This window comes from Sinocyclocheilus anshuiensis, unplaced genomic scaffold, assembly GCF_001515605.1.
Source record: "Sinocyclocheilus anshuiensis isolate Anshui unplaced genomic scaffold, SAMN03320099.WGS_v1.1 scaffold58, whole genome shotgun sequence".
Lineage (NCBI taxonomy): Eukaryota > Metazoa > Chordata > Actinopteri > Cypriniformes > Cyprinidae > Sinocyclocheilus > Sinocyclocheilus anshuiensis.
The window spans coordinates 1,450,384-1,463,309 of NW_015547688.1; the positions used below are offsets into that span (position 1 = coordinate 1,450,384).

General features: G+C 35.8%; 1 protein-coding gene and 1 pseudogene across 1 annotated transcript; one reads left to right on the forward strand and one right to left on the reverse strand.

Moving 5' to 3' along the window:
* The first annotated feature begins 6,217 nt into the window (after window positions 1-6,217).
* LOC107703337 (lysine (K)-specific demethylase 8) lies at window positions 6,218-9,743 on the forward strand. Its single transcript, XM_016505926.1, has 8 exons — window positions 6,218-6,265; window positions 6,510-7,019; window positions 7,614-7,786; window positions 7,863-7,995; window positions 8,098-8,145; window positions 9,117-9,266; window positions 9,361-9,453; window positions 9,575-9,743. The coding sequence occupies exons 2-8, from the start codon at window positions 6,561-6,563 to the stop codon at window positions 9,737-9,739; spliced, it is 1,221 nt and encodes a 406-aa protein (XP_016361412.1). The 5' UTR covers window positions 6,218-6,265; window positions 6,510-6,560; the 3' UTR covers window positions 9,740-9,743.
* Window positions 9,744-10,640: 897 nt separating this feature from the next.
* Window positions 10,641-12,617, reverse strand: LOC107703314 (non-structural maintenance of chromosomes element 1 homolog; annotated as a pseudogene).
* Between the last annotated feature and the right edge of the window lie 309 nt (window positions 12,618-12,926).

Consider the following 12,926-nt stretch of genomic DNA (forward strand, 5'->3'; position numbering starts at 1 on the left):
TCTATATATCTGAATATAAATTTAAATATGAAAAATATGAATACCCTGATTTTAACATAAAAGTGTACGCAAGGTCACCAAAATAGTCAGGAAGAGAAAGCCATGATCATGTGATGTGATGACTCCGAAGTTCACCTTTTATCCAGTATTTGAACTTTATAAGTACTAGGACTGAGCTCAAGCTGTGTAGCTCTTACTCAGAAGCAAAGGCTTTCTGTCTTACAAAAGGACACAGTGGCCACAAAAGCACTTCTGCAGTCTGACCTCAGGCCTCCTCCCTGCTATTTAAAATTTTTTTGAAGTGTTTCAATGGGCAGATATTGGCTTACATCTGCAATGTGACAGACAGACTCCCACATGTGGAGCTTTAAATCATTACTTTTGTAATAAGAAACTGCAGCCACAGAAATATACTATACATTTATTATTGATACAATACAAGTTTGCCAAATTACATGATACCAGGGTGATACCATGTTTTAGGACATGTGCTACCATTAAAAAAAAATGTTTATTGTTTCTGAAGGAAGTTTCTAGTATTATTTTTTAAATCTAAAATACAGTAAAAACGTAATATTGGGACATAGCAGCACTTAACAATGGATTCATCCATCCATAACACTTTTTTTTCTTTTTAAGTTAGTTATTTTTTCATCTACCGCATTCATTTCATATTTGAGAGTCAGATGTGGCTTTTTCTTTGAAACTCCGTCTAAATGGTCAGTGTCTGAGAACGTTCTCTGATGCGGATGAAGCTGGTGTTTAGTGCGTGCTGTTCAATGCAGCTTCCAGCTGAGCACCAGTGAGCGGTCGGTCTTTCAAACTACAGATTCTAATATACTCATTCTCTTGTTGAGCGTCTAGGCCGACCATATCGTGCTGGTTAGATCAAGATTGTGTTCCTCTTTTGTATGGAACAGACTTCATCTCTCAACAGAACAACAGACTGATGGGTTTCTAAAGAAACGTGTTTCTTTTTAGTCATTTTTAAAACCAAAATTTGACTTGCAAGTGACTTGCAAGAAACTCAACACTTCAGCAGCTGAAAAAAACACATTGTATTGCAATTTCCATGCTTCATTAAGCCACATTTTCAACTGTGCTAATAATAAAAAAAGGTTTCTCCAGAACCATATTAGCATATTAGAATGATTAGAGTGAAAACGTTTTCTAGTAACCTGGAGTAATGGATGCTGAAGATGATGGGGTTTTGCCATCACAGTCAAAATTAGAATTTTAAAATATATGAACACAGAATTCTGAAATATACCCCAGCGACTTAAGACTTAAGTTTTGTGGTCCAGGGTCACGTATATGAACACAGAATTCTAAAATGTTTAAAGAAAATAGTTATTTCAAATAGTAATAATAATTCAGAATAATTCATCATTTATTATTACTATTTTTGAATTGCAGCCAACGGCTCAGTCCCCCGCTCACCCCTCCCTTTAGAGAAGCTACGGTGTCCGATATAGCCAGCAATGAGGTTTCTTTACAAAGGTAAATGAAGGAATTATATTTACTTAATTATTCAATAAAACTATATGTCATTGCGAATATTATTGTTACTTGTTCATCATTGTTCAGTGTTGTATTCGCAAGAACAACATAGTGACGAAATGCACTCTGTTTGTCCTTTGAGGGCTACTGTAGAAACATGGCGGCGACTTCCATGTAAGGGGACCCACGGTGTACGTAGATATAAATTGCTCATTCTAAGTAAACATAACGGTTAAAACATAACGGTTCATTATGGAAGGTCTTTGTACACCTCTGAAAACATAGTTATGTATATTAATTACATTGCATTTTTGTCAATAGATCCTCCTAAATATTACACACTGCACCTTTAAATGCTACCTTGGTGAACAGGAGAACTGAAGACATGAAAATGTCCAATTCCAAACATAACTGTACCAAGTAAATAAAACCAGGGCCGTTTATGAGCGAAGTAGTGTTAAGTATATTTAAGCAACTGAATATTAGCATAAGAATGACAGAATTTTAAAAAAGTTGTCAGAAAAAATATGATCAGAAATCTAAATATGTATTGTATTGAAATAATAGATTTAAAAATGAATGGTGGCATCAGCAAAATAAGGACAATGTCAGTTACCACAACCAAAAAAAATAAACTTTCTACAGAAACCATGACAAAGCTCAACTTAGCAAAGACAACTTCTCATCGACTGACTGTACGACACAAATTCACCATCCAGCTAGATTCATAAACAATTATCCCATCAAGTTTGGTCAGAAATCTTGGAGTAATCTTTGATAACCAGCTGACCTGCACTGCACAATATCAGGAAGATCATGCTCTTCCTAACAGAGCATGCTGCACAACTTCACATCTAGGCCCTTGTCATTTCTAGGCTGGACTATTGCAGTGCTGTTCTGGCTGTACTTCAATGAAATGCAATGATACTTCTACAAATGATTCAGAACGCAGCAGCATTAAGTCTTCCACAAGCTCAAGAGAGCCTACATTACACCTCTCTTTATCGCTCTCTGCACTGGCTACAGGTTGCAGCTCACATCAAATTCAAGACATTAATGCTTGCATACAGAACAACCACGTGCTCCACACTCTCCTACTTTCACTCGCTCTTACAAGTTTACATTCTCTCCAGAAGCCCGAGGTCAGAAAGTGAGCAACGCCTCGTGATACAATCTCAGAAATGCACAAAATTACATTCCAGAACGTTTTCACTCACTGTTCAAAAACATCAAGAATCAATGATCTTCCCACCCCTATCTGGAATGCCAGCTGAAGAAAAATTTCTCTATGCTTTCACTTTTTCTTAATTCCTCCCTGTTCTATCTTGTACTTTTCTGAACGATGTTGGACACATTGCATTAATAGCACTTCTTGTATTAATTGCCTATTTATGATGAAAAATCGCTTGTTGTGTTTAGGCCTGGGCGATAAAACGGTATCGATATTTATCGACGGTACACCTTCTTCGATAACAATAGAAAAAATGTTCGATATAGTGCACAATATAGGCACGTGCTATGAGTGACGCAGACAGCACACACAAACACGAACACATGCTAAAAGGCTTGCTGTGACTTCCTGTGATGAGGAGATTGTGAATAAAGAATGAATATTAGTCGAATTTAAAATAAACATTTGCATTTGAATGTTAGGTGTGCATCAGGGCACGCCAGATGCGGTGATGATGATGTAAGTGACGTTGTTGCATTTGAATGTTTTGTTAGTCTAGCCCACGAGATGCGCCGCTGCTGTGTTATGCACTCAAAATATTACAGAAATATAGAAGCTATATGCGGAGAAGATCTTAAACCGAAACCAAGCCATTCACACAGAACGCATATTCAGCGCATTTTTAGACGGCCAAATGTGACTGCTGCACTCGCGTCTCACACAAGAGATTAGAAAGCATTCAAAGTTTAAACTTTTAGAAAACACGTCGCAAATTTGTGGAGGTTTATTCCTTTTGACTGCGTCTCATACGTTTTTAAATGCAGTCTGTGTGAATGGCACTTCGGCTTTTTGTATTAAGCAATGCATAAATACATGATACTGTTTTGTTCATAATTGTTTATGCAATTTACGAAATTATATTTGATTTTTATGAGTTAATATAGACGTAACGCACGTTTTTTTTATAGCGTTACTTCCTTGCGTTGACAATTTAAATGTGCTGCATTATTTTGCTCATTGCGCCCTCCTGTGGCCTCGGGAGACAAGACAAAAGTTTATATCTCTTTGGATTTGAGACTTTAGTCTTTGCAACTTTACAGATCTTCTTTATGCACCAAGAGCTTGTAACACTCCAAAGAGAAAGGAAAAATTGAAATCGCATCATATGACCCCTTTAAGACCTATTTAATCTGCATATAAAACATTAGAAATTAGTTTTTTTGTATTATTTTGTGTTTGATTGTTAAAACAAAAAATATTTGTTGTTTGTCTCAATAAATTGGGTTAATTTAAAAATACAGTGGTTAAATGTAAATGTTTTTTCTATTGCTCTTTGTTTTAAAAAAGGTTATAAAAAATGTCAATAATTATTGATACCGAACGATATGAAACATTATATCGTTGATAAATTATTTAGCTATATTGCCCAGCCCTAGTTGTATTCCTCATTTTTAAGTCACTTCGGACAAAAGCTTCTACTAAATGAATAAACATGCATGTAAATGTAAAGTGTTATGGCCACATAAAATCTAAAGGTCGTATACTTACATTTCTCATATGAAATATTTTAAATAATGATATCATTATCCATAAATGCATCAATTGCCATATATCCCAAATTTGTAATGTAAGTCTGGGAATGTCATTAAAGTCTTTGTTTCATTCACAGAATTATAGGGCAAGCTTTACTAAATTCATATTTGTTCAACAAAAAGGTATTAATATGCAATATTTTTTTATATAAAAAACTACTTTTTAAGCAATGTTGCCATCAACAGGCAACCAGGTGAGACGCAGGGCCCACGACCATCCTAAAATATCCAGACAGAAATTTGATGCCAATTCTCAATGGGAAATTGCCCAAGCAACATTGCTCAAAAAACCTGCCCGGCAACATTGCCTGGAACATGATGACATGCTGCATTGTTAAATGTGTGCAATATGTTGAGCGTTTCTCAGCATTAATTTTATTCAGTGTATACGTAACACACACACACAAGGTAACAACTGCAGTGTTCCCCACCATTAAAATCTCATGTAAAAACCTCACTGTGCTCCCCCTAAACACACTCCTTCACAGATCATCTAGCTGCGCAAACATCTGATTCTTCAACAGCTGGCTCTTTTCCACAGAGCAGTCTGCTCAATGGTCATGGGAGAAATCAAGGGTAAATTAAAAACCAAACAAATGCTGTCATTTAAGTAACACACAAAACAGATTAACGCATCAAAGAGTGTCCTTCCCAATTCTAGCGGTCAATATTTGCTTCATATTATCTCCTCTAACACTTCTGCAGCGATGCTGACCTAAAAGATACAGCTGTATTACATGTGCAGCATCCAATCAAGCGGCCTAGTTTGTAAACAGGCTCGTTGACTCAGCAGCAGAGGGCTATGAACACATCAGCAGAACCCGGAGATAATCACTGTTTTCATTATATCGTGCTGCATCATTTTTTTTTTTTCTTGGGAAATTTAAATATTTCTTGAGGCTTATGGTTTCAGATCATTGTTTAGCCCTTCACAGCACTCCTCATGAAAGCATATCTGTAACTAGGAGTGAATTATTTAGTAGCTTTTTGTCTTTTACATAATACATCACAGGGTTGACAAAAGGTCACGTCTGTGATACATATAGAAAACAGGCCTCAGATAAATAAACAATAGTTCTTACAGAAAATATAGGCTGCAAAAAATGCCCCTATTATATGCACTGAACACATTGCATCTTGAAACAACCTTGGCTGTAAGGAGTTGCAATCAGGACTAAAATGGACAATATAATTACTTTTATCTATTAATAATCATGAGACAAATTCATTGTCTATTTACTGTCTGGACGCTGTAGGCCTAAGCAGTAAACAATAAAGGCCAGAGGTTTCCTCCTAATTTGGCTAAATGGGAACAGTTTATTCATTGGTGTTTCAGAATAGAAAAATATATTCTATATTAACAAATTAACATTTAAATCAACTGATAAATGAACTCTTCAGAATTTACAGGTGTTAGCGATGTGAACGTTACAGAACTTCCTCTGTCGAAAGGCCAGGCCAGTCTTTGTATGTCTTTCTTTGGTCAAACCATGTTGTTTTTTACCCGTCAAGTGCTTTTTGGTCTTGTTTCCTCCGTCTTCCTGTTGATTTTAGGACGTTTTGTATAAGCCATTGTAAGGAGATGTAAAATTGTGAACACTTTAGTTTGCACCCTCAAACTAACGAAAGCCGCTTCAAGTTCATTTGTTGCGCTCTAAACTTCCGTTTTCCCATATATGGACTGTCCGCAAAATGATTGACAGGCGCCTTTAAAAGCTAACAAAAAATAAAACCGCAGTCATTTTTTATTTCAGAAGAGTTTTACAGTGATATCTTTCAGGTAGAGCCTTAATATTAAAGTTAACTTTAAAAAAAAAACACACACACAGTGACATTTAACATCAAATATAAGTAACGCATACAAATGTTTTCAAAAGACGTTCTTTCATATTGTGTGTACACCAGTTCCCGATTTCAATTAAATGACTCTGACAACAAAGGAATGCGTTCCGAAGCGGAACGTTATTTATCTTCTGTGTTTCCAGCCGGACGTTGACACCGGGTAGGGTACTATATTCAACTGTTTACACTACTGGCTTTCGCTTTAATACTTTTCTTTTTACATTAGTTGCACATTTCTTACGTGATTAACGCTAGCTGTTTACCTTTGTTTTTAAACGGTGTTTATTATACATTGTAACAAATATGACTTTTATTGTACACCAGTTCTGTATCTCAATACCATGAGCAGTAGCTGTGCTTTCTCCCCAAGCAAGTAAACCAGTCCCGTGTTCGCTTCTCAACAGATCATCCATCAGAAATCAATCACAAGTGATCTGCAAAAGTTTCTTCTGCTCATGGCTCCAGTCTGGACTGATGTTCGAGCTGTTTTGCCCTCGACAGTGTGTGAATTCCCCCTTCACTTCAGCGAGAAGATTGAATTGAGTGTGTTGAAGGTTGTCGAGCTGGCTAGAGATCAGCTGTACAGTGAAGCAGATTGTCCAGCTTCTGCTCAAAGAGCTCAGGTCATCATCGATTACTCCTGGGAGAAGCTCAACACTGGGACGTGGAGAGATGTGGACAAGGAGTGGAGGAGAGTTTACTCTTATGGCTGCTTATTCAAAGTCTTAAGTTTATGTCATGGAAATCCATCTCAATGCAATATCCAAGAGGCCATTAAAACATGTGACATGGGTCTGTTAATGGGAGCAGGCATCATGGACAACATTCTGCAAAGGCTTGTTGGTGTCTTAAGAAATCAAGTGAAAATGAAGAGTCCAAACAAAGCAGAGAGGAGTGAAGAACCCTGTTCAAAGGTGAAGTCATCTCTCATAAAGCCAAGAGCGTGAAGGATTTGTGAATTAATTTTTGTAAATATTTTGAAGTAGCTTTCATTCAGTTTAATTTTAGTTTTAAGGAAATGTACGTTTTTTGTGTATGTTTATTGTATATGTAGTTTTTATATTTCTATTTAGCTTTGAATTTTTAGTTGTAGTAATTTTAATACTTCAATGTCATTTTTGCCTTGAACGTATGTATATAAGTATAATTTCATCATTTTCCGCTATTAGTGCAAATTGTCATTGTAAAGAAAACCTAACATTTGATCAAATTATGTGTGAATTTATTTAATTAAAAAAGATTAATAATTCACATTTACACAAAATGATTCATTTACAAATATATTATTATTTGAAATTATAAAACTTAATTGTTGTGTTTGTTGGAATCGGTGAATATGTTGGAAATGTGATTATTTTTTTATTTTTTTTAAGGTTTGGCCTGTGATTTAACATCAATTGTTGATTCAGTAACATGTTCTATTTTACTAAATCATGTCATGCTCTTTAAAACCTTGTTCTAATAGTCTACTCGGTGCATTATTCACTTATAAAGCTTTTCTAAAACAGAAAATGAAAGTGGACTGTGTGTCCGAGCCTGTGACAAACCCTGCACAAGCAGTGCCTAGGATTCATTGTCCATCCCTGGAGCGCTTCAGATCAGATTTCCTGGATCCTCAGAAGCCTGTGATTATAGAAGGAATAACGGACCACTGGCCGGCTTTCACAGAGCATCCATGGAGGTACTGAAATATATGCATTATTAGATTTTATCTTCTGAAACGTCTGTACACTGCCATACTGTACACTCTCTCTAAGCATAGACTACTTGCAAACTATCGCTGGCTGCCGGACAGTACCTATTGAAGTGGGATCCAAGTACACTGATGAAGAGTGGTCACAAAAACTCATCACAGTGAAAGACTTCATAGACCGCTACATTATAGGAACAGTAAGAATCATTTGAGTTTCATTTCAGTGTTTTTGTTTATTTATTTTGCCCAGAGAAGCTATGAACTGTCTATATTTGTTATTTTTTGTTGTTTTCTTATAGGCAGAGGATGGAGTTGGATATCTGGCTCAGCATCAGCTGTTTGATCAGGTCAGGTGCATTTCTTTTTTGTGCTACTAGAGGACCAGAATCTACATACTTTACCTTTAAAGGAATAGTTCCCCCCAATATTTAAAATGTGCTGAAAATGTACTCGCCCTCAGGCCATCCAAGATATAGATGAATTTGTTTAGTCATTGGAACAGATTTAGAGAAATATAGCATTACATCACTTGTTCACCAATGGATCCTCTGCAGTGAATGGGTGCCGTCAGAATGAGAGTCCAAACAGCTGATAAAAACATCACAATAATCCACAACACTCCAAGTCCATCAATGACGTCAAAAGCTGCATGTTTATAAGAAACAAATCCATCATTAAGACGTTTTTAACTTTGTAACCATTGCTTTTGGTTTAATAATAACACTTCCAATAGTGAAATAGTCCATCCCCTGTTGTCTTTTCATGTCAAAAACCTCTGACGTATATTTCTAGCACTGTTTTGGACTGTTTTTCACTTGTAAACAGTGCTTGGTGTGTGCATATTTCACACCTGATTCAGACAAGTCAACTTTTCACTGAAGAAATCAATATTATCAATTGATCAGTATTATGGATTGATCCATTTTAGCGTCAGCTTTAAGTTAAAAATGTATTTGTTACAAAGACAAACCTTTGGATTACCTACATTACTTGTGGATTATTGTGATGTTTTTATCAGCTGTTTAAACTCTCATTCTGATGGCACCCATTCACTGCAGAGGATCCACTAATGAGCAAGTGATGAAAGGCTAAAATGTCCACAAATCTGTTCCAAATGAAGAAACAAACAAATCAGCCTTCAGCAAGTTTTAATTTATGGCTGCACTATTTCTTTAATTTTCTCACTATACTGTTAAAAGTGCACTCAGTCATTTTTAGTTTGCGCTATAGCAGTCTTCTTAGATTTGGGATTATACTAATGGATGTAGCATCATGCAAAACCAATAGCAGTCATTCTGGCTGTTATTCATCCTGATAGGTTCCAGAGCTGAAAGAAGATATTCGCATCCCAGACTATTGTTGTCTTGGAGAGGGAGATGAGGATGACATTACAATTAATGCCTGGTTTGGGCCTGGAGGGACTGTCTCTCCTCTCCATCAGGATCCTCAACAGAATTTTTTGGCACAGGTAAACAAGAGACAAATGGTTCATTTGGCATTTGAAAGGCAAGGCTTTTGTTCCCGCTGTTTCATGGCGTTCTGGTTTTGTTTTTGGACGTCAGGTGGTTGGAAGGAAATACATCAGACTCTACAGCCCAGATGAAACAAAATATCTCTATCCACATCAGTCGCAGCTACTGCACAACACCAGTCAGGTAGAAGACCTCATTTATGACAGCAAGTTTCTTGTTCTTAAAGCGTTTTGAAATAATCAAAAATAATCCAAGTTGTTTTATATCTTAACAAAAAAACACGAGATTGTTTTACCATCGCCAGGTGGAGGTGGAGAATCCAGACCTGGTGACGTTCCCAGACTTCTCTAAAGCCTCATATCAGGAGTGTGTTCTCCGGCCTAGAGATGTCCTCTTCATACCTCAACAGCACTGGCATTATGTGCGCTCTCTAGAGCTCAGCTTTTCTGTCAGTTTTTGGTGGTCCTGATTTGTACAGAATAAAACATCTTGTGTTGTCAAGTCTTGTATTGTCTTTATTTGTACAAATGCCAAATTCTAGAGTTTTAGGCCCTATGTTATACACATACTGTATATAAATGTATTATTTACTGTAAATGATGCAGTTATTCAGTATTCCCATGTTTTAGATGTACATTTCTGACATCTTTGCTTTTGTTACAATTTAAATGTAAATGCACATTGTTCTTAAAGGGGAACACCATCCCCTATCTTACCCTATTTCTATATTTAAATCAATTCATTTTAAAATGATTACATTAATTTAAGACAATTGCTACATGTACTGCATTAGACTAACCAGGACTTGTCACAGCACTTGCATAATGTTGCTCTTTTGTTGGTTTGATTGCTTCTACTGTCATCATTTGTAAGTCACTTTGATTAAATGCATCTGCTAAATTAATAAATGTAAATCTTTACAATGTAAATATGCCAAAAAGCATTACTTTTTTTTTTAATCTGTTCAGATATTTTATCCAAAGCAGCAATGTATCCAAGCTATATATTAAACTACGTGTATTTCTGTATAATCTGACCCACATTCAGATGCAACAGTTTGAACTTTGCTAATAACGTGAAGTAATCTCTTTTTAAGATTTTCCAATGAAAAGACATATTTGAACGGTGCACTTCTCAATTTTTATTTTGTATTTTTATCTTAGCAACTGTACGAAATGCTGAAATTCTACAGAGACAGTAAATGTTTCCATACAAGAGCAAATCAATTGTTTGTTCTTGAATTAGAATTCCAACAAAAATAATGTGTAATTGAGAAACAACCTATTCAATAACAATTCTTTATCATAGAAAATAAATGTAAAAAAAAAACTTTTAAACTTCTAAGAAAATGCACTTAAAAAAAATCCTCATTAATGGTCAAAAGGCCAGCTGCAGCGATGAATCAGCAGGCTTTGAGATTATGACCTGCGTGACGGCGTGGGAGCAGGGTTCTCTTTGGATGATGAAGGCATTTTTTGTGAACTCTGCGACTGGGAATGCTGCATTTCTGCAAATGAGAAAAAGAAATATGAAAACACTGGAATCTAAAACCTTTTGAAGTACACAAACAGTTCATATTAAATCTTAAATCAGTGGAGCGATGTTAAAGAAAAACAGTTCACCTGAAATCTCGTGAGGCCAGAAATCATTGCATGCTGGGCAACGAGGGTTACTGCGTGCTCTAAAATATCTCGAAACACACGGGAGGTGCATCTTGATTCCACAGGCTGGGGTTTCACCATAGACTGGGTTTCACACATCTGGCACTAAATGTAAAATAAAAGTTCTTGTTTGCAGTTTCCTCTGTTTGAAAATGCTATCAGGTAACCCCTATCATAAATTCTATTCTATAGAAATAAAATGTCATGTAACATAAGTGCCAAAAAAAAAAATCAACTACTCAAGTACTGATGACTTTTTGGTCACAGAGTTATTCCTTTAAAATTACTTCTTGCGGTTCAAATTAAATGATGGAGGTCTAAAGCCTGGATTTCCTCAATAACTAAAACTTCTCAACCTTTACTCGTGTTCATGTCTTTACCTGCAGGGCAATGTTGTGGCACACATGACACACTTTGATGAGGTCTTGGTAGATTGTGCGCATATACTGTTCCAGCTCTACAATGCAGTGCACACTTAGAGTGTATTCACCATCTTTCTAAAGCAGCAAAACAAAAGAACAAATAAAAGTATCTAATTGCTTTGGAGGTAGCGACTAGGGAGTTGTTTATAATAACTTAGTCCAATATATGGGAAAAGACCAATTTTAAAATGAATAGCCTACCTCCTTTAACCATTTGTCCTGGACAAATTTGTTTAAGACAAGCTCAGTTTTCTTTCTTTCATTTAAGGGTTTGGAACGACATGGGGGTAAGTGATTCATGACAAAATTTTCATTTTGGGGTGGAGTATCCCTTTAATTCTCAGGACAAACATATGCATACTTATGAAAGTCCCCACAACACACAAAAAAAAAAAAAACCTGTGGATCCTCCAGGTAGCAAAAACAAAGTAAAGTTCACTACATTTTTCCATAGCACTTTGAATGTTTAATGGGATGTGTTCAATAAAGACATCAAAGACATCATATATATATATATATATATATTATTTGCTGTGAATAAACATTTACCATTTTTCTGAATAATTCATTATGCATAATCGGATGCCATTCTTGTTATGTCCGTCTCCGTCACATTTACCTGAATAACAGATGTATTTGTCATTTCTTTTTTGACTTAAAAAAATATCATACCAAGCACATAAATGTAATAGAATACTAATATTACAATTAACAAATTAATAATATATAAAAACTGACTTTAACTAACCAAGGAGTAATACTCAAGACCATCCTCTTCAGACATGCCTTTCCTGATGTGCATTAAAAATGGCTGAAGTTGAGCATTGATGACATTAATGAAATCATCCAATCTGTCTGTATAGTGTGCTAGAAAGCCAGGATAGATGCACAATTCAAATAGGACGCCTATATACAACTCATATACAATTTCCAGGTCTGAGACATAGAAGTAATAAATCTAAAGAAAGAAGAAAGAATAGTTCTGCTTCAGTTTTTCACATTTTGCCTTTAGTGCAAAATAAATACGACATAAACACATGATCCAACAGAATTTAGCTAAATTGGGTTTTCTTCATACCTCCATGGGTCTCACAGCAGTGTTTGTGTAATGCTATGGCCTGAGATGCACTGATGATGCCGTTGCTCATTATAGTCTGCAAGAAGCGCTTGTGACTGTCTCCTATTGTTCGGGACATTCTGCTTAATGTCCTCTTGAGCTGGAGAAGACATTTCTTGATCAAATTCCTCACATTTGCCAATACTGAGAAAGCAAATGGTGAAATTATTGAAAATGACTGTAGGAGAACCCTTATGTATTACCAAGACAATAATTAACAAGTTCAATTTAAACAATAATTATAATAGTATCAAGTGCTATCCTCCACCAATAGGTGTTTATCAAAGGATGATGTTCCCACCAGAATGGGACACAGGTAGTTGCATTTTAAAGGGGTCATATGATGTTGCTAAAAAGAACATTATTTTGTGTATTTGGTGTAATGAAATGTGTTTATGCGGCTTAAGGTTAAAAAAACACATTATTTTCCACATACTGTACATTATTGTTTCTCCT

Excerpts from the sequence above, each read along its gene's own strand:
- LOC107703337 (XM_016505926.1), top strand. The coding sequence starts at position 6,561 with ATGGCTCCAGTCTGGACTGATGTTCGAGCTGTTTTGCCCTCGACAGTG. Across the intron at positions 8,146-9,116 it reads AGCATCAGCTGTTTGATCAG|GTTCCAGAGCTGAAAGAAGA; the intron begins GTCAGGTGCATT and ends TCATCCTGATAG. Across the intron at positions 9,267-9,360 it reads AACAGAATTTTTTGGCACAG|GTGGTTGGAAGGAAATACAT; the intron begins GTAAACAAGAGA and ends TTTGGACGTCAG.